Below are 22,717 nucleotides of genomic sequence, written 5' to 3'. Positions count from 1 at the left end.
ATAGAGAACTAGCTCTTAAAATTTCCTATATAGGCCAATCTTAATATAATTGGCCACGACCAGTCTATACATAAATTAATGAGCCTGAAGTCAAGAATTATTTACATATTACCACTATAGGTATATCTAAAATACAATCCCCTTTGTGTGTTCCTGCATTTTTCATATTTAAACAAATCACATACAGGGATTTTGAACGTGATAAATGTTTATAATAAACATAAAAGAACCATGGTATAACTTTTGAGTTATTAGGTTATTACCAAAATTTTGTGGGTATCTTTTTCTATCCGCTTACTTTTTAATACTTTATTTTTTGTAGCAATGTATGATATAAAAAATGATAGCAATGTAAGGGGAATGGAACATAAGTTATAAAACATTTATGTTGTTTTAAGGCTATGTTTAATTTTCAAACTACATAAAGTAAAACTTGCAAAAGAATTTTTATGTATTTCGTACTTTACAGACAAGATTCCTGAGCCACATTCTTCACTTCCTCCTTTTTATTTGAAAGATTCAATAATCTGAGTAATTGGCCATTCTCCCAAATTGCCAAACTTAGTTTCTGTCAGGATGAGTTCTAGTTTATACGAACGGCCAGGACTGTCTGGGGTGAATGCATACACAGATTCTCAGCTATTGGACTGTGACTTCATAATTCATATACTATGTCCATAAAAACAAAATACACTCCACTACTGAAATGAAAAGGCAAAATCAAAGCTCTGTGGTTGAATTCATCCTCTTGGGATTTTCTAACTTTCCTGAACTCCAAGAGCAGCTCTTCGGGGTTTTCTTGATTATTTATCTGGTGACCCTGATGGGAAATGCCATTATCATATTCATCATCTGCCTGGAAAAGAGCCTGCACGTTCCTATGTATCTGTTCCTCCAGAACTTGTCTGTGGTGGATGTGAGTTTCAGTGCAGTCATCATGCCTGAAATGCTGGTGGTCCTTTCTACTGAGAAAACGTTGATTTCCTTTGTGAGCTGTTTTGCACAGATGTATTTCATTCTTTTTTTTGGTGGGACTGAATGTTTTCTCCTGGGGGCAATGGCATATGATCGATTTGCTGCAATCTGCCATCCTCTGAGTTACCCAATGATTATGAACAAAAGTGTTTTCATAAAATTAGTAATATTCTCATGGGTGTCAGGGATCCTTGTAGCTACTGTGCAGACCACGTGGGTTTTCAGTTTTCCCTTTTGTGGTCCCAATGAAATTAATCATATCTCTTGTGAAACCCCAGCAGTGTTACAGCTTGTATGTGCAGACACCTTTTTGTTTGAAATCTATGCATTCACTGGCACCATTTTGATTATTGTGGTTCCTTTCTTGTTGATACTGTTGTCTTACATTCGAATTCTCTTTGCCATCCTGAAGATGTCATCAAGAGCTGGAAGGCAAAAGGCCTTTTCCACCTGTGCCTCCCATCTCACATCTGTCACCCTTTTCTATGGCACAGCCAGTATGACCTATTTACAGCCCAAATCTGGCTACTCCCCAGAAACCAAGAAACTGATGTCATTGGCTTACTCACTCCTGACGCCTCTGCTGAATCCACTTATCTACAGCTTGCGAAACAGTGAGATGAAAAGAGCATTGATGAAATTATGGCGAAGAAATGTAGATTTACACACAATCTGACTGTGTTGGGAAGCTGTATGATATTTGGTCACTACCTGACTGAACCGTATTTTAATTTACTAAATGGTGGAAAAGTTTCCATTTCTTGGTATGGGTATGCTTAACTTTTGAATTCTACAAATCTGCTAATATATTAGAGGTATCTATACACATTTTATTCTTTTTTTCATAGATGCTTGTGTTCCTTAATAGTGGGCATGACACAGTTTCTTCAAAAAATTGTTTAGTGGTGGTCATACAGGTGTGTTTGTTAGTTTTTGGTTCCTTTAGAGAATGTTAAATAAAAATTCTAGTTTATACATTCACAAATATTAGTGCTTTATTTCTGCAGAGTAGGTTCTCCAATGTGAGTTTGATGGGTTAAAGCAACTCCAAGTTTGCAAACTTTCATAAATATTAGCAAATTCCTTTTAAAAATTACATCAGCAGATTGTTGAAAGTTTGCAGGTAATGTCTGAATGTTGTATCATAACTGTTTTCATTTAGACATCAAAGAAGCATCAGCAAAAAGTTTGATTGAATCCCATCTCTTGATATCCTAAAATTTCCTTCTTATAGCTCTTAAAAGAACCAATAAAGTAAGGATTTAAAATAAACGAGCAAACAAAAGAAGCTAAGTTTACTTGTATCTACGTCCCCTGCCACCTCTCCTTCTATCTGGTAAGCATTAAACTGTTTTCTATGTTTATGAGTCTCTGTTTGTCTGGTTTGTTTGTTGCTTTCAGTTTTATATTCCACATATTGTGCTGACTGGAAAATTGCTGCTTGGCTATCGCCCATGGGAACATAGGCTATCACCCATGGGAACATAACATTCTAACAATAAACTTTCTGCTTCTGTACCCCTGCTTGCACAACCAACCTGTGGGTTGACAGGTAGCGAATAGGAGAAAAATAGACCTTTGTGTTTAAGACAGAATGAGGAATGGGATTTAGCGCTTAAAAACCCTGTACCTCTACATTTCGGGGCTGCTTAATTTGGAGTCTGCATACCCCTGGCAGACCCAGCTGGCTAAATAAAGAGCATGTTTCCTATAACTCACTGATTTCTGGTGGTCCATGTGTCTTTCGGGGGCTGGCGGCTACAACAATATGAATGAAATCAAGTGCTTCTCAGCTTTTTCTGACTTATTTTGCTTAGCATGATCTCAAGGTCCATTCATGTTGTCAGAAACGACAGTATTTCATATTTTCTTATGGCTGAGTAATATTCCGTTGTATATATGTCCCACATCTTCTTTATCCAATCATCTATTAACGGGCACTTTAGTTGTTTCCATGACTTGGCCACTGTGAATAATGCTGCTATAAACATCGGGGTGCATATATCTTTCTGAATAAATGTTGTACACTGAAACTAATATAATATTGTGTCAACTTTAATTGAAAATAAATTTAAAAAAAACAACTCATATAGAAAAAAAGAATGATGTTTTGAATTTTTTTCATAGATGCCCTTTGTCAGGTTGTGTTTTGTTCCTCTCTTTCCATTTTTGCATTCGGATTCAAATATTTCAAAATTTAATTTATCTATCTGCATTTTAGCAATACTACCTTGTATTTTTTAAGTGGTTGAGCTCCAGATTACATTATATTCTTTGTTTTTCAGAGTTTTTGACTTTTTGTTGTACCAGTTTATATAAAATATGAGAACTAGAACTGCATACACGTATTTACTCTTCTCACCTCCTTTATACTGTGGTTGTTACATTTGTTCATCTATATACATGAATGACCCCAATAGACAATATAATAATTTTTTGCTTTAGTCAATCGTATGTTATTTAAAGGAATTAAAAGTAATAAAACATATTTGTATTAGCCTGTTCATTTACCATTTAAATTCTTTTCATTCATTCTTATAGATCTGCATTTCTAATTCTTGCCCTGCTACTGAGCAATATGCTTCTCACCTTTGAACACTGTTCTGCTTTGACTTCTTCTTTAGGAAAAAATGGCCTTTGAGAACTTAAAACGCTAATAAAAGGAATACTCAAATCTTTCAGACTATAATACCGCTGACTACTCAGAATGATACCTTAACTAATATCATGTCAGAGGTCCTGTCTACGGTAATTTCCTCAATTCAAAGGACTTCTTCATAGCTTTCTCAATCACTTCTACCAGAAAAATGTCTCTAATATCCTTGGATTATGTCCTAGAGAATGTTAAACTTATCTTTTCTTATGAGCATTCATCTAACTATAGCCAAAATGATCAGTTTTTAAACATCTAGCCTTGTACTTATACCTACTTTTAAGATTAATTACTTGTAAATTTATATTTGCATATAAATTTATTCTATAAATAATTGATAAAATATTTTGTGAGAACACAAAAATAAGATTAAGCATCAAAATGGTAATAGTTGTTATACGCAATTATAAATATCATAGTTAAGTATAAGTTCTGTTCTTTTGCAACTAAAAAAAAAAATCCCTGAAAAAAACTCAAAAGGGTCCAGGCAAATGATAACTTAATTTTTCTCACTGCTATTTCTTCAAAGATACTCTATCAGTTACTTCCTTCTGCCTCCAGACGAAATCCTGGACATATCATATAGTTTGAAATCATTATCAAGTATGACAACACATTCTCTATTTTTTTTTTTTTGGCATTAAAGAGTACAGTCTTCAGTCTAATATCAATGTTTGCATCACTTCCCATTTAAGATTTCACCATCTTAGTCTTATCACCGAACCCTCCCAGTGCCAATTTGTGTTAATCTCAAACTCAAAGCTTGCATTAGGAGATACAGTAGTGTATGGTCAGCATCTCTAGCAATTCCTCATATTTCTACTTCCCTTCCTTTAATTGCTAGGTTGTCACTGGCTCCTCTTGTGGTAGAGTTGGAGAAGGAATAAGAGGTAAGCAAAGGCAAAGGCTGTACTTGCCCAGAGATGCACCTTCTCAATGTTTCCCCCGGTCCCTCCAGGAATAAGTCAGAAACCATTCTCTCACATTCCAGGGCTTACATGCAAAAACTCTGAGTGATTCTCAGATATCTCCTTAATTGTGTTGTGATTGGGAATGAGGGCATTTCTGTCTTAATTTGCGTTTCCTAGAGAGTAGAGGCTGAGGCAAGGATTTGGCTTCAGGTACTTTATTTGGGAGGTGATCCAAGGAAGCAGGAATGAAGATATAAAGAGGGTGAGACAGGCAAGGAGGAAAAGCCAATCCAAGTTCTGTGCTATAGCAACAGTGGCTTGATTCTACTGGGACATGTGAGAAGTCCCCAGACTGCCTTCCAGAATTTTTCAACTGAAGGAGGAGGGATGTTTATACACTGAATTCCAACCTTTGTTGATTGGGATTTCCCCTGGGGTTTTAACTACTCCCCATGCCTGGGATGTGGTTGCATGTGGAGGTTACTAGTGGCTCCCTAGAAGGTCTTAGGCTTCAGAGAAGGATTGGGACAAGAAGTGGAAACATTAATGGATATCTCTGGAAGCAGGAAACTGACAATATGAGTTACAATAACCCATCATATATGCTCTTAAAATCATAAATGGGGCAAGAGTAGGTGCAGCTGTCCAAATTGTGTGCTACAACTCCTGCCCACACCACCTTACCCCACAGTGAGAGATGGGAAAATGCCACTCCAACAATTTGGTCTATAAATAAGTTTATTCTAGAAATTGTTTTTACCATTTTCCTATACATATGCCCTGAAATATGTCCTTGAATTGCACGATTAGTTAAATACTGCTGGACCACTTTTGAGTTTTGTCTTGTTTGGAGTGTGGAAATTGAAACAATCATCAAAAACCTACCAAAAAGTAAAAGTCCAGGACCAAATGGCTTCACCAGTGAATTCTACCTAACATTCAAGGAAAATTTAATATCTATTCTCCTCAAACTCTTCCAAATAATCAAAGAGGAGGCAATACTCCCAAACTCATTTTATGAGGCCAATATTACCCTGATACTAAAACCTGGTAAAGATAACACTTAAAGAGAAAACTGCAGACCAGTATCTCTCATGAACACAGATGCAAAAATCCTAAATAAAATACTAGAGAATCGAATACAGCAACAAAAGATTATACACCATGATCAAGTGGACTTCATCCCAGGAGCACAGGGATGGTTCAACATAAGCAAATTGATTAATGTGATACACCACATAAACAAATTAAAAAATAAGAATCATACAATTGTATCAATAGATGCAGAAAAAGCAATTGACAAGATACAGCATCATTTATGATCAAAACACTTAAAAAATGTGTATCAAAGGAAAATACCTTAACATGATAAAGGCCATATATGACAAACTCTCAGCCAACATTATAGTTACTGGTGAAAAACTAAAAGATTTCCTCTAAGATCAGGAACAAGACAAAGCTGTCCGCTATCACCGTTGTTATGCAGAATAACATTCGAGATCCTAGTAAGTACAATCATGCAAGAGAAGATATAAAAGGCATCCAAATAGGAACAAAGAAGTCAAGCTGCCACTATTTGTGGATATCATGATTCTCTATAAAGAAAACCCTAAAGACTAGATAAATACAATACTAGAAGCAATAAGCAAATATAGGAAAGTCTCTGGATACAAAAGCAATGTTCAAAAATCCATATTGTTCCTATATTCTAATAATAATGAATAGTCAGAAAAAAAGTGGAAAAAATAATTCCTTTTCCAATTTCAACAAAACAATAAAATATCTAGAAATAAATTTAACAAAACATGAAGCATCTCTATAATGTAAATTATAAGACCCCATTCAAAGAAACTGAATAAGATACAAAGAAATGGAAAGATATTCCATGCTCCTGGATTGGAAGAATCAACATAGTTAAAATGACTTTATTACCTAAAGCATTATACAGATTTAGTGCAATCCCCATCAAAATCTCATCTATATTTTTTAAAGAAACAGAACAAAAAATCATCAGATTTGTATGGAAGCACAAAAGACCCTGAATCGCCAAAGCCATCCTGAGAAAAAGGTACAAGGCTGGAGGCATCACTCTGCCTGACTTCAAATTATACCACAAAGCGACAATAATCAAAACAACATGGTATTTGCAGAAAAACAGACACATGGATCAGAGGAACAGAACTGAGATCCAGAAGTAAACCCATGTTTATAGGGGCCGATAATTTTCGACAAAAGAGCCAAAAAAAAAAAAAGGTGGTGAAAGCAAAGCCTTCTCAATAAATGGTGCTGGGAAAAGTGGATAGCCACCTGCAAAAAAAATGAAACTAGACTGCTGTCTATCGCCACACACCAAAATTAACTCAAAATGGATTAAGGACCTGAATATAAGATTTGAAACAATAAATTACATAGAAGAAAACATAAGAACTAAACTCATAGACCTTGGACTTAAAAAAGATTTTATCAATTTGACCTCAAAGGCAGGGGGAGTAAAAGCACAAGTAAATGAATGGGAATACATCAAATTAAAAAGTTTCTGCACAGCAAAAGAAACAGTCAATAAGGTAATGAGACAACCATGTGAATGGGAAAATATATTTGCAAGCAATGCCTCTGATAAGGGCCTAATATCCAAAATATTTAAAGAACTCATATAACTGGACAATAAAGAACAAACAATCCAATTAAAAAATTGGCAGAGGATCTGAACAGACGCTTCTCTCAAGAAGACATGCAAATGGCCGACAAGCATATGAAAGGATGCTCAACATTGCTAGCTATTAGGGAAATGCACATCAAAACCACAATGAGATACCATCTCACACCTGTTAGAATAGCTATAATCAACAGGACATATAATAACAAATGTTGGAGAGTATGCGGAAGAAAAAAACCTTCATTTACTGCTGGTGGGACTGCAAATTGGTACTATGGAAACAGTATGGAGGTTCTTCAAAAAACTAAGAATTGATCTACCATATGATCCAGCAATCCCTCTACTAGGTATTTACCCTAAAGACTTGAAAACATATATCTGAAAAGATATTTGCATATCAGTGTTCACAGCAGCATTACTGATGGTGGCCAGGACATGGGAGCAACTGAAATGTTCTATGATAGATAATTGGCTAAAGAAGCTGTGGTACATATATACAATGGAATATTACTCAGCCATAAGAAGGGATGAAATATTGCCATTTGAGACAATGAATGGACCTCAAGATAATCATGTTCAGTGATATAGGGCAGACAGAAAAAGTTGAAAACCTCATGATATCACTTATATGTGGGATATAAACCTAAAAGCTACAGAGATTTATGGACATGGACTATAGACTAGTGGTTACCAGAGTGTGGGGGTGAGGAGGGATAGGAGAGGTAGATAGGGTAAAAGGAATCAAATATTTGGTGACAGAAAGAAATCTAACTATGGGCAGTGAACACACAATGCAACATATATATGCCTTACTGTTAAATTGTATACCTGAAACTTACTGGATTTTGTTAACTAATGTCACTCTAATAAAAAAAAAAGAAATTATGTTTTCTTTAGTAAAGCATATTATTTACAGATACTGAGGAATCTCAATCATGAAATAGTTTAAAGGGTCAAAAATGGTTATCTACAGTGATTCACACTTCGGATTTGTAAAAGGGAAATGCACCATTTTTTTCTTTTCTGAGAAATTTTAACCAAGTGAAAGTAATTATTTAATACCACTAAAAATGAGTAATATTATTTTAATAAATAATTTACCCAGGCTGTTCTGTGAAAGGCTAAATGTACATATAGGAAAATCAATTAGACAATTATTTTGGTGTCAACATGGTGAGAAGTAGACACGTGATGGGCATTAGAAGACAAGATCAACAGGAACTGGTCACCGGTGGGCACATGAGAGTAGGTTAGGATCCTGAGAACTGACCTGGTGCTCAGGGCCAGAATGTAGGTCCAGCCAGTTTTAGGGAATTAGGCAGAGAGTTGAGGGTGGGGAGAGAGAAATTGTATGTCAGAAACTAGTTGGGAACCAGTGGTCTTCACTGAGGCACTCAAGTCCTGAAATTGACTAGAAGACAGTAGTACGTAGGAGTATACATTCTAACATTTGGTCTGATCCGAAGTTTAAAGCTGGATTGAATTATACCAGTTGAATACATTGGACAAATATCTTGAACTAAGCCTCAGTTCATTCGGTAAAATTAGCGTAATGGGAATATTTATCTCACCAAATTACTGTGAGGATTAAATGGAAATACGTAAATCAAGGGTTAAGCACAGTACTTGGCTAAGAGTAAAGTCTGGATGAAAGTTGATTACTATTATTAGTGGACTATTTGTTAAGTGGCGCATCAGCGGGGTGACATAAGATACTCTAAAATAGGAATTAGCAAGAGCATTAGCTTGAGTCTTCAGGCTGAAGGTAGCTGTTTCCACCATCATTCACTCACTCAAATATGACACTAATCAGTGATCATCTCTTTAAGGAATGTAGACTAAGTCTGATCTGGACCTCTTTTTAATCTACAGTTCTCTATCTACATCTTTAAGATACTCATTTTATACTTTTTGCTAGGAAAGAACATATTCCTGTCTCAAATAATTATTTAAAATTCACTTTACATGGCATTCCACACGTTCCCCAAGACACTTAAAGGAGCATCTTACACATATCATGATAAAACACATAAAACACACACATGCTGAATAAATGAAGCTAAGGTTACCATTTTATAGTTGAAGTCTAGTGTTACTTAACCTGAAATATCAAAGTAAACTTAAAACCAATATTTATCTATGAAATAATCAATTATTTATACTACCAATAACTATTAATTAAAAGTGCATCAAATCCAGATATTAAGAAAAAATGATTAGTTCAAAATTAACAGAATCCCGAAAGATTAGTTGTGTTTATGTGAAGTGAATTGCTCAATGCTCACTTGAGAATGTGATGGTGATCCCTGGTGCGTCCGTCCGTCCTTCCTTCCTTCCTTCCTTCCTTCCTTCCTTCCTTCCTTCTCTCCCTCCTCCCTCCTCCTCCCTCCTTCTTCCCTTCCTTCCCTTCCTTCCCTTCCTTCCCTTCCTTCCCTTCCTTCCTTCTTTCTTTCTTTTGCTTATAAACAATAAACATTTATTTCTAACAGTAATGGAGAATGGGAAGTCCAAGATCATGATGCCCACAGATTGAGTGTCTGGTGTGTCATGGTTGAGGGCCCACTTTCTTGTTAGCAGATGGCACTGTCTGGCTGTAACCACCTTGGGCCTCTTTTACAAGAGTGCTAACCTCAATCATGAAGGCTCCTCCCTCATGACCCAATCACCTCCCAAAAGCCCAACCTCCTAATACTATCACTTTGAAATTAAGATTCCAACATATAAACTCTGGGGAAACTCAAACATTCAGACCACAGCACACAATTATTATAGCCTCATAATATGAATTTTGAATTCACATTTGAATCTCTAGAATCTCCAGATATTTATCCCCAAAGAAAAACAATAATAAAAACAAGGCTACTATATAATAATGACTTTGAATTTATTGCTGTAAGATGAATGGGTTCTTATTTCAAAAAGTAAGATTTTGGCTTTTGTAAGGAATCCGATTAAATGATTTCCATTTACTATTTGAGAACACTTTGTTCTCTAAAGTTGTATTGTACTAACAGACCATGATGGAGAAACAAAAATGTAATCCAACCAGTAAACTTAACTTAATTAACCTAAGTTTCAACAGCCTATTTAGTGGGTTAATCAGGCATAATTCAAAGTTTCAGAATTCCTCATTTATCCACCCATAAGGGTAGAAATTCACATGGTCTTTCAGGCTTGGCACTCAACCATAATGCTAAAAAATTTGCTAGCTTTGAGATGTTTTGAGGACTTACTGTTTGTAAATATTTGGTGGAAAATCTTCCTTCGTTTATTGTTCTGAATGCTTTAGCTAACAGGCAACCAGATACTTTTGGCAAAGTCGAGAATATACATCCAGAAAACTTGGAGATGAGGTTCAACTTAGCTATGAGCTGGGTGAACCTGGGTAAACTTCTAAACTTTTTAGGCTGTAACTTTATTAAGCTGTATATTATGTTGAAACTAAAATTATTTCATTCCATAATATTCTAATTACAAAGCATTGTTACATCAAAATGATTTGTTTAAGTAAATATATTTTAATTATGTCCTATATGTTAAACATATGTTTTACATAGTAATGAGACACATTTCATACTTGAGAAAACAATATTTCACTTGTAAATGTTAAATATATACAATATACAGTAGGTAACTTTGTTTACAATCTTAATATCAAAATTTCTTTCTATTTTTTCTTTGTCCTGTCAAAAAAATTGATAATTCTCCTTTAAAAATGGCCTCTTCTTTCTGATAGAAACTGTAAAGTTTCTGATTAATTAGGCACTTCTTTTATATATTAGCTGTCAGACAGCAGAAATAATGATTTTTTATCCACCCATTTCCAAAAGACTTGACTTCATTCTGAGTATTATTTAATTTCATTTATAGATTAATTACTAAAGGAATGGACAGGATTCAAACTGCCTGAGATTCACAACTAGATTCTACAACTTGCTATGTAAACTTAGGATAACACTTAACACTTAACACTTATTATCAAAATAAGTTTCTTCATCTACAAATAAAGTTCTTAAAATTATTTCATGGATATTAAAATAGAACTATATATCTAAAATTCTTAACCTTGTGCCCACCATTTGAGTCAGCATTCCAAATGCTAGCTATTACTCAAGTCTCTATTATATACCTATATTTATACATGTTCATCTTTTGGTTATACTGACCATTCCTTTTGCTATTTTCATAAGTCTTGTTTTTTTAATGTTTACATTAAAAGCTATTTTAAGTGTATTTTATAAATAGATAATACAAAGAGCCAAAGATCTACATTATGTGAAGCAGGTTCACTAGTGTACTTGCAAAGATTCAACATTTGTTTTTTTACAATGTTGGAAGCTTCATATAAACAGCTACAATGTCTTTCCTTTTTCTCTGTGCATCTATTTTCACACAGTTCCTGGAACATAGGAAGCATAAATGCTTAGTTGAAATGAATGAAAGAATTAATGAATGACTGAATGGATGGCTAAATGAAACTGTTGCTTTGGTTTGAACTAGTGACTCTGCTGGCTTTGAATCCTGGCCACTATCTGTTGAATGCTGCATGCTAATTCAAGTGATTGAATGTTTGTGTCAGATGTTGCTACAACTGTGACAGGCCATTACACAAACTCATGCTCACCACAATTATGCCCTTGTGTTTGCACTAATGAACTCAAACTGGCAACTAGAATCCCAGCTTATTTATTAAATGTTTTGCAAATGCCCTCTCATGAGTGTCTTTCTTATATGTCTGCATGGCTAGAGAGTTAGAAGATCAAGAAGTCAAATATTATTCCTAGTAGTGGTATCAGTAGTAAGAGTATTATAGTAAGAGCTAAGAATATGAGATTGTTTACTACTGTTCTCAGAGATTTGTAAGTATTAACCCCATTAATCCTAATAACCTTATGAAGCTTTTCCCTCCAGTTTGTGTTACAGGAGAAGTAACTGACATATATAAAAGTTAAGTAAAATCTAAAAGTTACAAATATCCTCTCAATACTTTGCTTCCATTTAAGGCATATACTCTGTTGAAAGAAATATAGAGAGGCTCTTTGAGAATACAGGTGACCCTTGAACAACACAGGTTTGAACTGTGAGGGTCCACTTATAGGTGGAATTTTTTCAATAAATAGAGTTAATGTATTTGCTTTTACTCATGATTTTCCTAACAACATTTTCTTTTCTCTAGCTTATTTTATTGTAAGCATATAGTATATAATACACATAACATACAAAATATGTATTAACTGACAGTTTAAATTATTGGTAATATTTGGGGTCAACAGTAGACTATTAGTATTTAAGTTTTGAGAGAGCCACAAGTTATACACAGATTTTCTACTGTGTGAGGGTTCTGGGCCCCTAACCCCGACATTGTTTAAAGGTCAACTGTACTTAACTCATAATGGACTTTAGTCATCTTAGACATATTTCTTTCTACACTTTCTGTTAAGAATAAGTACAGAGGCTTCTACATTAGATGTGTCAGGCTAACTTGTAATAGAACAACTTTCTGGCACAAAATAAGAAGATAAATGAATATCTTTAATTTTTTTAAAGACAAAATTCTGGTTCCATTGAAAATTACGTAGCACCATTTTTATAGGGTCCTCCATTTTATTAGGAAAAAACCCTAGATGTAACACAACAAACAAGCATAGGAAGATTCTGAAGGAGGAAGATGAAGGCAGACGTGTAGAGACTTAGAGACCTGAGACACAACATGGTGGTGATCGCTGGGTTCCTTATCACTTCCACAAATCCAGGACCAGGTTCTACACAAGCCTCCAACCCAGAACCACCAGAGAGGTAGACACAAAGAGCTCTCAGAAAAGCCTGATTTCCTAGCCAAAGAACTAGGGAAAAGTGGCCTTAACAGAACAGAAAACGTTTCGGCAATACCTTCCCTACTCCAAACTAATACCAACAGAAAGAATGCACCTTACTACCTCCAGTTTTTAGTGAGCCCAAGCAGGGAGCTGATCTTCACCCCACCCACCCTCCAGTTACCTTGCTAGGGTAGTGTCAGTGGTGTATAGTGAAGAAGTGAGCTCCACTGTCATCAGGTAGCAATGAAACAATGAAGTAGGGTGAATAGTGTTCTGCTCACACCGACACCAGTACTACTCCTGAGTGAGCCAGTGGCTAGCTCAGCTTCCATCTCAGCCCTGCAGCAATGAAACGGTGTGAACCAGCTCTCTACTTTCCCCTTCACTAATGGCAGTGGGGTCCAACTAGGAGCTGAGCTTACTTGGAAGTCATGTAAGTCAGTGTCACACTGTCACTGGGGAGAAGACAACAAGGAAGATGGTTGAACTGAATGTCCACCTCACTCATCTGCAAGGAGGCAGTGTGAGTCAGCACTCCATTTCTGCCAGAGTTGTGTCAGTAGTGCCCAGCAGGAAGCTGAACATACACACTCATATGGTTGCTGTAGTGACACCTCAACAGGAAAACATTCTTCTAAAAAAGATTGACTATGTTCCAGATTCTGATACTATATAATCCTGAATGTCTATGATATAATAAAAAAACTACTTGTCATACCACACAGGAAAATAATCACAACTTCAACGAGAGAAGACTACATATGCCAACACTAAAACAAATAAGATGTTGAAATCATCTGACAATAATTTTAAAGCAGTCATAAAACAAATGCTTCATCAAGCAATCATTAATTTTCTTGAAACAAATGAAAAAGAAATAGGAAATCTCAGCAAGAAGAAGCTATAAGAATAACCAAGGGAAAACTGTAGAACTGAAAAAAAATCAGCAAAGTTATAAACAAAATAACTTGCTGGATGGGCTCAATAGTAGAGTGAAATGACAGGATAGAAGCAATGAACTTGAAGAAAGATGAATAGAAACACCCAATCTAAATGGGAAAAAACTGACCAGAGAAAGAACAGCACTATATGGATCTGTGGGACAATAAAAATGAGCTAACATTCACATTTTGGTGGTCTCAGAGGAGACTAGAAAGGGGGACTGAATAATATTTAAAGATATGATGGCTGAAAACACATATTCGTGAAAAAGCTACAGATTCTGAAAGCTTAGAAAACTTCAAGCAAGATAAGCCCAAAGAAATACATACCAAGACAAACATAAATAAAGTTCTAAAAATTAAAAACAAAGAAAAATGTTGAAATCACTCAGAGAGGAAGCACTCATTATCTATTGAAAAAAGCAATATCAAAAACAACAATTTTCTCATCTGAAAGCATAAGGCCAGAAGGAAGAGGCACAATATTTTTCAAGTACTAAAAGCAAATTGTCAAATGTAAATACTACATCTGGGAAAAACAGCCTTCATGAATAAAGGAGAAATAAAAAATTTCAGATGAAAGAAAGAAAATCTGTTCCCAACAAATCTACCTTTATGTAAGGGCTAAAGGAAGTTCTCTACTGAGAACGTAAATGATAAGAAGACCTGTAACTTCAATATTTAAAAAATACATAGAAAGGAATGAACATGAAAAGATAACATCAAAACATGTGAGATTCAGGTAAAGCAGTATAGAGAGGGAAATTTAAAGCACTAAATGCTTGTATTACTTACTAAAGAGGACAGGTCCTAGGATGTATAAATTCATCTTGAAAGAGAAGAATAAACATGGGGTATAAAGGTTGTGACTGAGTTTGATGACCATCATTATAAAACAGTTGCAACTAGCATGATCACATGGCAGAAGAAAATCATCACAAAAAGGGCACTCTGCAGTTGAGAAACAGAAGAAACCCCACAGAAGGAATGTGCTCACTGTGGTATGATTGCCCATCATCCCGGTGCATGCAGTGACTTTCTAAAGTCAAGTTCAGGAATCAGAGTGATGAGAATGATTCTAGTATGAGAATCTGCATAAATGACACAGACTGGGTACAAATATCTTCTTGGAACATACTTACAAGAGAACTCTTAACTTTCTCTTTTCCAATCAATCTTCAGAAAAGCCGGAAAATGTGAATAAAATTGCTTCATTCTGAACCACTGGATTTTGTATTGCTATATTTTTAACTATGTTTTGAGATTTAATGGTAATTTAGAGTGCTTAATAAACTATTGATTGAATGATTAATATAATTCAATTATTTAATTCATTTATTTTTTAAAATTTAGTGAAACCAGTGTAATTTTCCAAAAGAATGTTGACTGTTTTTTCAATGCAATCCTTCTTGTTCAGTATACCACCATGAAGTGGCTCCAGAGGTGGTAATTGTGACAATGACTAGACCCCATAAATGAATTTCATATACTGTAACTCCTGCTGGGTTCCTCTCTACAGTAACAACCGGAGCCTGAGATATAAAATATCATCAGTTCTTAATACACATCAATAATATTTTAGGTTCTCCAGAACTTCTCTTTGATGTTTATTTCCAGTTGCCTAACATAACATAATGGACTAGCGTGGAGTCAAAATTATTTTGAAGTTACTGTCTCATTTTAGAATCGCATATTCTGTTCATAATGTTCTAGTCAACTTTTGAACTTTTAGCAAAACCCCCAGGTTTTCCAGCAGGTATAACTAGTTATTTGGTTTGCTTCGAAGTCCAGAACTGAATAGAATCAACTCATATGCTTTAGATTAATTTGCCAAATCATACTGTTATTTTGACTATTCATTAAACATCCAGTCTTGTCACAGGTCAGGGCAAAAAAAGTGATAGAAAGATGAAAACTGAAGATCCGCGTAATTCTGATTTGATTTAAACTGTAGTTTTAAAATGATTATTTTTTCCTTCTTCTCTCTCAGCATACTTCACTGACCTAACCTTAGTTTTTCACCTTGATGATTGTTGACCCCTGAGGCAGTAGAAGACAACAGCCAGGTTCTGATGCAGGGTCACAAGGTTTAAGCCCTGGAAGGCTAAACATAACATCTTAAGTTTAAGTTACATTATAGCTCCTGAGCCCTGTGGTCGATGACCCCCTTGGCTATGGAGTTTACCCTCAAGAGTTGTCCTCAAGACCTGAGAAAATGATTTATTACCCTTATCTCATCTCTGACCCATAGGTTCCTAATTGACCTTGAATCCCTAACCCTTGGTGTCTTGTGATTTTACCCTATATAATCTGAAAGCTATATGCTATTGGCCAGTTGGGTCTTGCAGTACAGGAACTCATCCATGTCTGGATTGGCCAATTCTAACAAATTCCTTTCTTTGCTCCAAACTCCTGCTCGTGTATTTTTTGTTCAGAGTGCACAAACTCAATATTGGGGGTTTGGTAACAAAGACACTCCATGTAATATTGATCATAATACAGCCACTGTTAAAAGTGAAGGGACAGAAAAATAATAAGAAATCTGTGGTGGAAAAGGAGAGTGTGCAAGAGAAATAAACACTGGCTGGAAATTATTCTGTGGGTGGACAAAGATTAAAGACATAAGAAGACAAAAGAAAACAAATATACTGTTAGGTTGAAGGGCTACTGTTTTCTATTTGCATTTTAGTTATGTGTAAAGAATACAATAGGAGTCAATCCTGGCAACTAGCATTTTCGTAATACATATAATGTGCCAGACAATATGTTGTGGTTAGACAGAGCTGTCTCACACAATCTTCCCAAGGCTGTGTAGTAGAAATTTTCATTCTGATTTTTTAAAAGATAAAGCAAGGTACAGGGTGACAATGTAAGTCATGAATTTATTCAATACATGTGTACTAAATGTGTATGGTATGCCAGTGTTCTTCTACATGGAAAATACAATATGGAACCAGACACATAAGATCTATGTGATATGAGAGTAAATGACTATTCTTGTTTGTGGAGTCATGGAAGCCTTCTCTGAGGATGTGACATACTTAAATAGAAAACAAAATGGCAATAAGCAACCATTAAGCAGGTAAAGGTCAGGGGAGAGAGCATTAAAGGCACAGTTCACAGGTAACACAGAGACCCTAAGGTGGGAAAGTCATCTACCCAAGCAATCTTCAACCAGTATCCATATGGCTTATCTTTGAGATCACTCCACACTCGTTCCTCTGAAGGTTCCCCAGTCTCTTTGCCTCTAAAGGAAACACTTTTCCACTCTCATTGCTTTACCTACCGCTTGCCACGTGTGACTCTAATTCCTGTCTACCAAGAAAGAATCTCCAACTTCCTCTGGCCAGAATATCCTCCATTATTAAATTCAAGATTTTCAGAGCAGAAATGGCCACATTTTCCCCACATGTCAAACTTTCCTCCTGTATTTCCCTTTTGAGTTACTTACAGACAGCTACCATCGGACCCCAATTTCGACTCCTTCATCTTTTCACCCAAAAAGTTACTTCCAAAATTTCAGATATCTGTTTGCTGTTATCTTTATTTACATGTTTATTTTTTATTCCTTCTGAAATTTTCCTGGACCTATCCCACAGGGTGAATATGGTACATCCTTAGTTGGCTATTAGTCACAAGTCTGCTGTGTTTTTATTTTTCATTCAAACACTGTGATGACATCTTATATTCCTAAATACAGGATATATTAATTCACTGATAGTGTCAAAAATCATGAATAGCGACTCATTAGTGGAAATCTAAATAACCTTTGGTGCTCATTACAATCTAATGCCTAGACACTGCTCCTGGCTCAGTTTCCACCACATCCCTCCACCTACTCTACACTCAAACCAGACAATAGTATTGTCTCTTTTTCAAACATCACAAACCTTCAAGCCATTGTGCCTTTGTACCTGATATTCTTACTGCTTCCATTTCCCCTCCACCATTTTACTTCCTATTAAACATTTACTCATTTTTCAGGCCTTAGCTTTGATTAATTTGACTCCTCATTCTCGCTCATCCACATTTTCTAGATTCCAGGATCCTTACTAAAAAATGTCTCCTGCATTCTACTCTACGGCTCATTTAAATTTTTGCAACAGACTTATTGGGTTTCCCAGACCTATCCTTTACCTTCTACCAACTTTCCTATATCAAATCTACAATCATGTTATATTTCTTCATTATCGACTTCTCTTAGATCCCCTTTGCTTATGAACTAGATAATTCTAATAAATTCTAAACTTTATTCCATGCTTCAGTTTCATCATCTCATATAACCCCATAGCTATCCTAAGGGATAAGTGCTATTATTATGACCAAGTTACTTAATTTGTCAAAGATGATCTAGCTGGTAAGTGTACATGCACCATATATTTATAGCAAGGCAGCGAGAGTCCAGAGACCCACTTGCTTGGCTAGTTCATAAGTAAGCTCTAGCATGGCATTCAATGAATCTACACAGCCTCATTGCCTACTGGCAATCTTCCCACATGGGTAACATATCGCTGTTTCCAAAAACAGTAGGTTTTTCACAACACTTCTACTTTGCACATGTTTTCTGTAACTTGTAATGCTCTTCCTGCCCTCCTCTGCCTACTAAAAACAGCTTTCTTGAACTACAATTCATATGTGACTTCCCTCAGAAGCCTCCCTAAACTTCCCTGGCTGTGTTAGTCATTTCTTCCAGATTCACATCCCATTATATCGATATGAGGTTTTTGTTTCGTTTGTTTGCGTTTTTTTCCTGGCTTTAGTGAAATATAATAGACAATTGTTGCTGATATTTACATTGTACAATTCAATGAGTGTTTTCAAAATAGTTGATATATAATAATATTAGTTTCAGTTGTACAGCACACAAAGTGATCGCCCCACTAAATCCAATGGCCCTCTTTCCACTTACATATATTTATTATAACATTGGTAACTATTTTCCTTATGCTGTACTCTATATCTCCATGTAACTATCCATTTGTACTTCTTAATCCCTTTGCCATTTTTCACTGTGCTCCCAACTCCACTCCCATCTAGGAGCCCTGAAATATTCTCTGTATTTATGAGTTTATGTCTGCTGCTCTTGTTGTTGTTGTTGATTTTGTTCTTTACATTCCACATGTACGTGAAATCATGTGTTATTTGTCTTCCTCTATCTGACTTATTTCATTCGGCGCAATACCCTCTATGTCCATTAAGGCAATGTCTTTTTCCATCCCCTTCTTTTTAGTCTGTGTGTCCTTTAATCTGAAGTGAGTCTCTTGTAGACAACAAAGGTAGCGGTCTTGTTTTCATATCTATTTAGCCGCTCTATTTTGGTTGGAACACTTAGTTCTTTTCCATTTGAGGTACTTATTGATAGGAATGTAGTTATTACCATTCTTTATTCATGTTTTTGATACATGTTTTTTCTTCTTAAAACAGTCCCTCCAACATTTCCTGTAATACTGGTTTTGTATTGATAAATTCCTTGAGCTTATTTTTGTCTGGGAAGCTCTTTATCTGTCCTTTGACTCTAAATGATAGCTTCACTGGATAAAGATTTCTTGGTAGTAGATCCTGGGTTTGCATCACATTGAATTTTTTTTTTTTTTTTGTGCCAAGCCCTTCTATCCCGCCTAGTTTCTTCTGAGAAATCTAACAGTCTTATGGGTGCTCCCTTATAGGTAACTAACTGATTTACTTTTGCAGCTTTTAAAATTCTCTTTGTAGTTAACCTTTGGCAAATTAGTTACAATGTGTCTTGGTGTCGGCATCTTTGGGTTCATCTTTTTTGGGGCTCTCTGAGCTTCCTGGGTTGTTGTCTATTTCTTTCACCAGGTTAAGGAAATTTTCCATCATTATTTCTTCAAATAGCTCTTAAACATCTTGTTTTCCTTTAGGTACCCCTATGACATGGACATTTTTACACTTGATTTTGTCACATAGGCTCCTTAAATGATAGTCTAGGCTTCTTCTTCTTCTTCTTCTTTTTTTTTTTGCCATTCTGATTGAATGTCCTTGGATTCCTCTCCTCTATATCGGTGGTTTGATCCTCTTCTTTATCCACTGTGTTGATTCCATTTAATATACTCATCTCAGATCATGTTTTCTTCATTTCTGACTGGTTCCCTTTTATAATGTCCATTTTCATGTTTTTTATCTCTTCGTTAACATTCTCGCTGAGTTCACCTACTCTTCCCCTAAGTTCATTGAGCATCTTTATAACCAGTGTTTTGAACTCTGCATCTGGTAGATTGCTTGACTCCATTATTCCTGGATGTCTGTTCTGTTCTCTCATATAGTTTCTGCCTTTCTTCCTATTTTGGCTGCCTTTCTGTGTCTGTTTCAATGTACTAAGCGAAGCTCCTAAGTCTCCCGGTCTTATTGGTGTAGCTTTGTGTAGTAGGTGTCCAGTGGCACAGTCCTGAGAGGAGTTCACCTGCAGGTCAAGTTTAAGCCCAGCCTGTACACCTCCAGGGTACCTGTTAAGATTCACCAAGCAATCCACAGATGCTATGCTTAAAATTGCTTCAAGAGGCGACACCATAAACTGAGGAAAGCTGCCACCAGTGTAGATCTTGGGGTTTGCTCTGCAAGGAGCGCCAGACTGGATGCACCCAAGGACACAACTGGATGTGGCTTATGTGGGGCCTGATTAGGGACAGGAGCATTTTCAGAGAATTCTCTGGGCAAAGAGACCTCTGTTGTCCAGTTAGAGGATGTCTCATCTATGGCAGCGCTGAGTCGGCACGATGGGAGGTGGGAGGGCTTAACAGGGGAACAATGGATACCACCAGCACTGCTGCATGGGAGAGAGCCTTGCCTCTGGCTCTAGCTCTAATAACTGAGTGTCCTCCTGTAAGTCCCTGGTGACTACTCCTCCCTCCCAACCCTACCTCCCACTGTGCAGCTGACCTGGTGCTGGTGCTCAGAGCAAGCAGGTCCACCACTGTGAAAGTCTACTTGCAGACAGCCCCTTTAATAGTCAGCTGCCATTGCCATAGTCTGTGTACCACATAGCCGTTTGGGACTGGAAAGCCTCATGTCGTCGCCCCCTCCTACCTTCTACCATTGTAGGGTGATTTCTTATTTCTCAACATGGTTGTAGTGCTTCTGTTCATCTAGATCCCAGTTGACTTTGCTTGCTGTTTGCTCTGTGTTTCTGTCACAACTTTCATGTGGTTGCAAGAGGGATGAACAAAGCCTCTATCATCTACGCCATTTTTTCCTCTCCCTATTTTTTTTTTCTTTTTTTGACTCCTATAGTAGAAAGGGCAGAGACGTGTTCTAAAATTTTGCATCCCTTAACTTGCAGCCTTAGCCTGGTGAGTGTGCAAGTTTTACTATGGTGAGTTCAAAGGCTTAGGAAAAATGGAATCCCATATTCTCCAGAAAGCCTACATGATTTTATTTCACTTATTCATTTATTCATTCCTATTCACTACACTGCTTGCTCTATATAGCATTTATTTTATTTTCACATGTACCAAAGATAGTTGGCTGCTCTCTAAATAGATTTTAAGAATCTTGTCACATAGTAATATGAAGGCATGTACAGATGCTTTCCACATTCTTCCTTAATTTAATTTAAAAAAAGTGAACCAACAAAAACCTTCAAATTCCAGGAATGTCTGCTTAGAGTCGAAGAGAAAGAAGCTATCTTTTAAAATTCTATATGTTACCACCGCTTATTGTAATATTGAATTACATTTGACCAATATAAGTGGTCATCCAGTAATGGGCATATCAGAATAGGTAGAAGAGCTTTATGAAAACAATACATCTCCACTTATAGGTACCACAGTTCTCATTAATCCTAAAAAGAGAAATCTCCAGGATATGAAGGAATGTGTATGTTGCACAATCTTTTTCATTAATTTTAGCTGAGAACATTTGACTTCTATGGTACTTTTCATATATGTCAATGGTAAACTCGTTTTATACATATACATACATATGTATAAACTCGTTTTATACATATACATACATATATACATACATATATACATATATATACACATACATATATATACACACATATATATATATATACATATATATATATTCTAACACAGTAGTGATAGAAGATAATGTCAATACAGAATAATTTTCATTCTTCCTAGTGACCCTGAAAGGCACTAGAGACCAATATGCTTATAACATTTTTTCAGCCCTGCTGTTTGTTTTTCCCAAGCCTTACCCTCTCTATTCACTTGGCTTTTGCCTTGAGTTTACTATCCTATTTTCTGTTTTCAATTCTGCAAAGTCTTCCCCTTACTGTTTTCTGGATTTCATCTCTACCAGGAGTAGGCACTGACAAGATTCTTAATTGCTAGCTTATCTGTGCCCATTGTTTCCTTAATACCTACTAACGAGCTACAAACACCCACAGGTACTTGAAAATTAGAGTGTATATAATAAAGTTCATTGCAAAGAGTAACAAAACTCTAAAATTTAAACATTCCACAGGAGGAAAATCACCTCCCAGTTACTTAAAATAATAAGGTAGCTAGGCTGAAGGGAGAACTTACAGTATCACAACGCAGGTATGGCTTTCTGTAGTTCTTCCTCTGATTTCATGGATCTCATAACTCAGGGATAAGTTTTAGGGCAATTGTTCCCTATGACTGACAGTAATGAGCCCCTTCCAATATTAGACTCATATAACATAAAAGGCTATATAGTCTCTGTTCCTTTAGGATGGAGATCAGTAAAATGAAGATTGTAATGGGAGTTCTGGTGCCACTGGAGACCATGATTTTTAGACTACCACTGTAGGTACT

General features: G+C 36.1%; 1 protein-coding gene across 1 annotated transcript; it reads left to right on the top strand.

Annotated features, from left to right (window-relative positions):
- The first annotated feature begins 706 nt into the window (after positions 1-706).
- Positions 707-1,651, top strand: LOC120603113 (olfactory receptor 10A3-like). Its single transcript, XM_039863446.1, has one exon. The coding sequence runs from the start codon at positions 707-709 to the stop codon at positions 1,649-1,651; it is 945 nt and encodes a 314-aa protein (XP_039719380.1).
- The last annotated feature ends 21,066 nt before the right edge of the window (positions 1,652-22,717 follow it).

Source organism: Pteropus medius, unplaced genomic scaffold (genome assembly GCF_902729225.1).
Source record: "Pteropus medius unplaced genomic scaffold, Ma_sr-lr_union100, whole genome shotgun sequence".
Taxonomy (NCBI): domain Eukaryota; kingdom Metazoa; phylum Chordata; class Mammalia; order Chiroptera; family Pteropodidae; genus Pteropus; species Pteropus medius.
This window is presented reverse-complemented; position numbering and strand designations above follow the sequence as displayed.

Excerpts from the sequence above, each read along its gene's own strand:
- LOC120603113 (XM_039863446.1), top strand. The coding sequence starts at position 707 with ATGAAAAGGCAAAATCAAAGCTCTGTGGTTGAATTCATCCTCTTGGGA.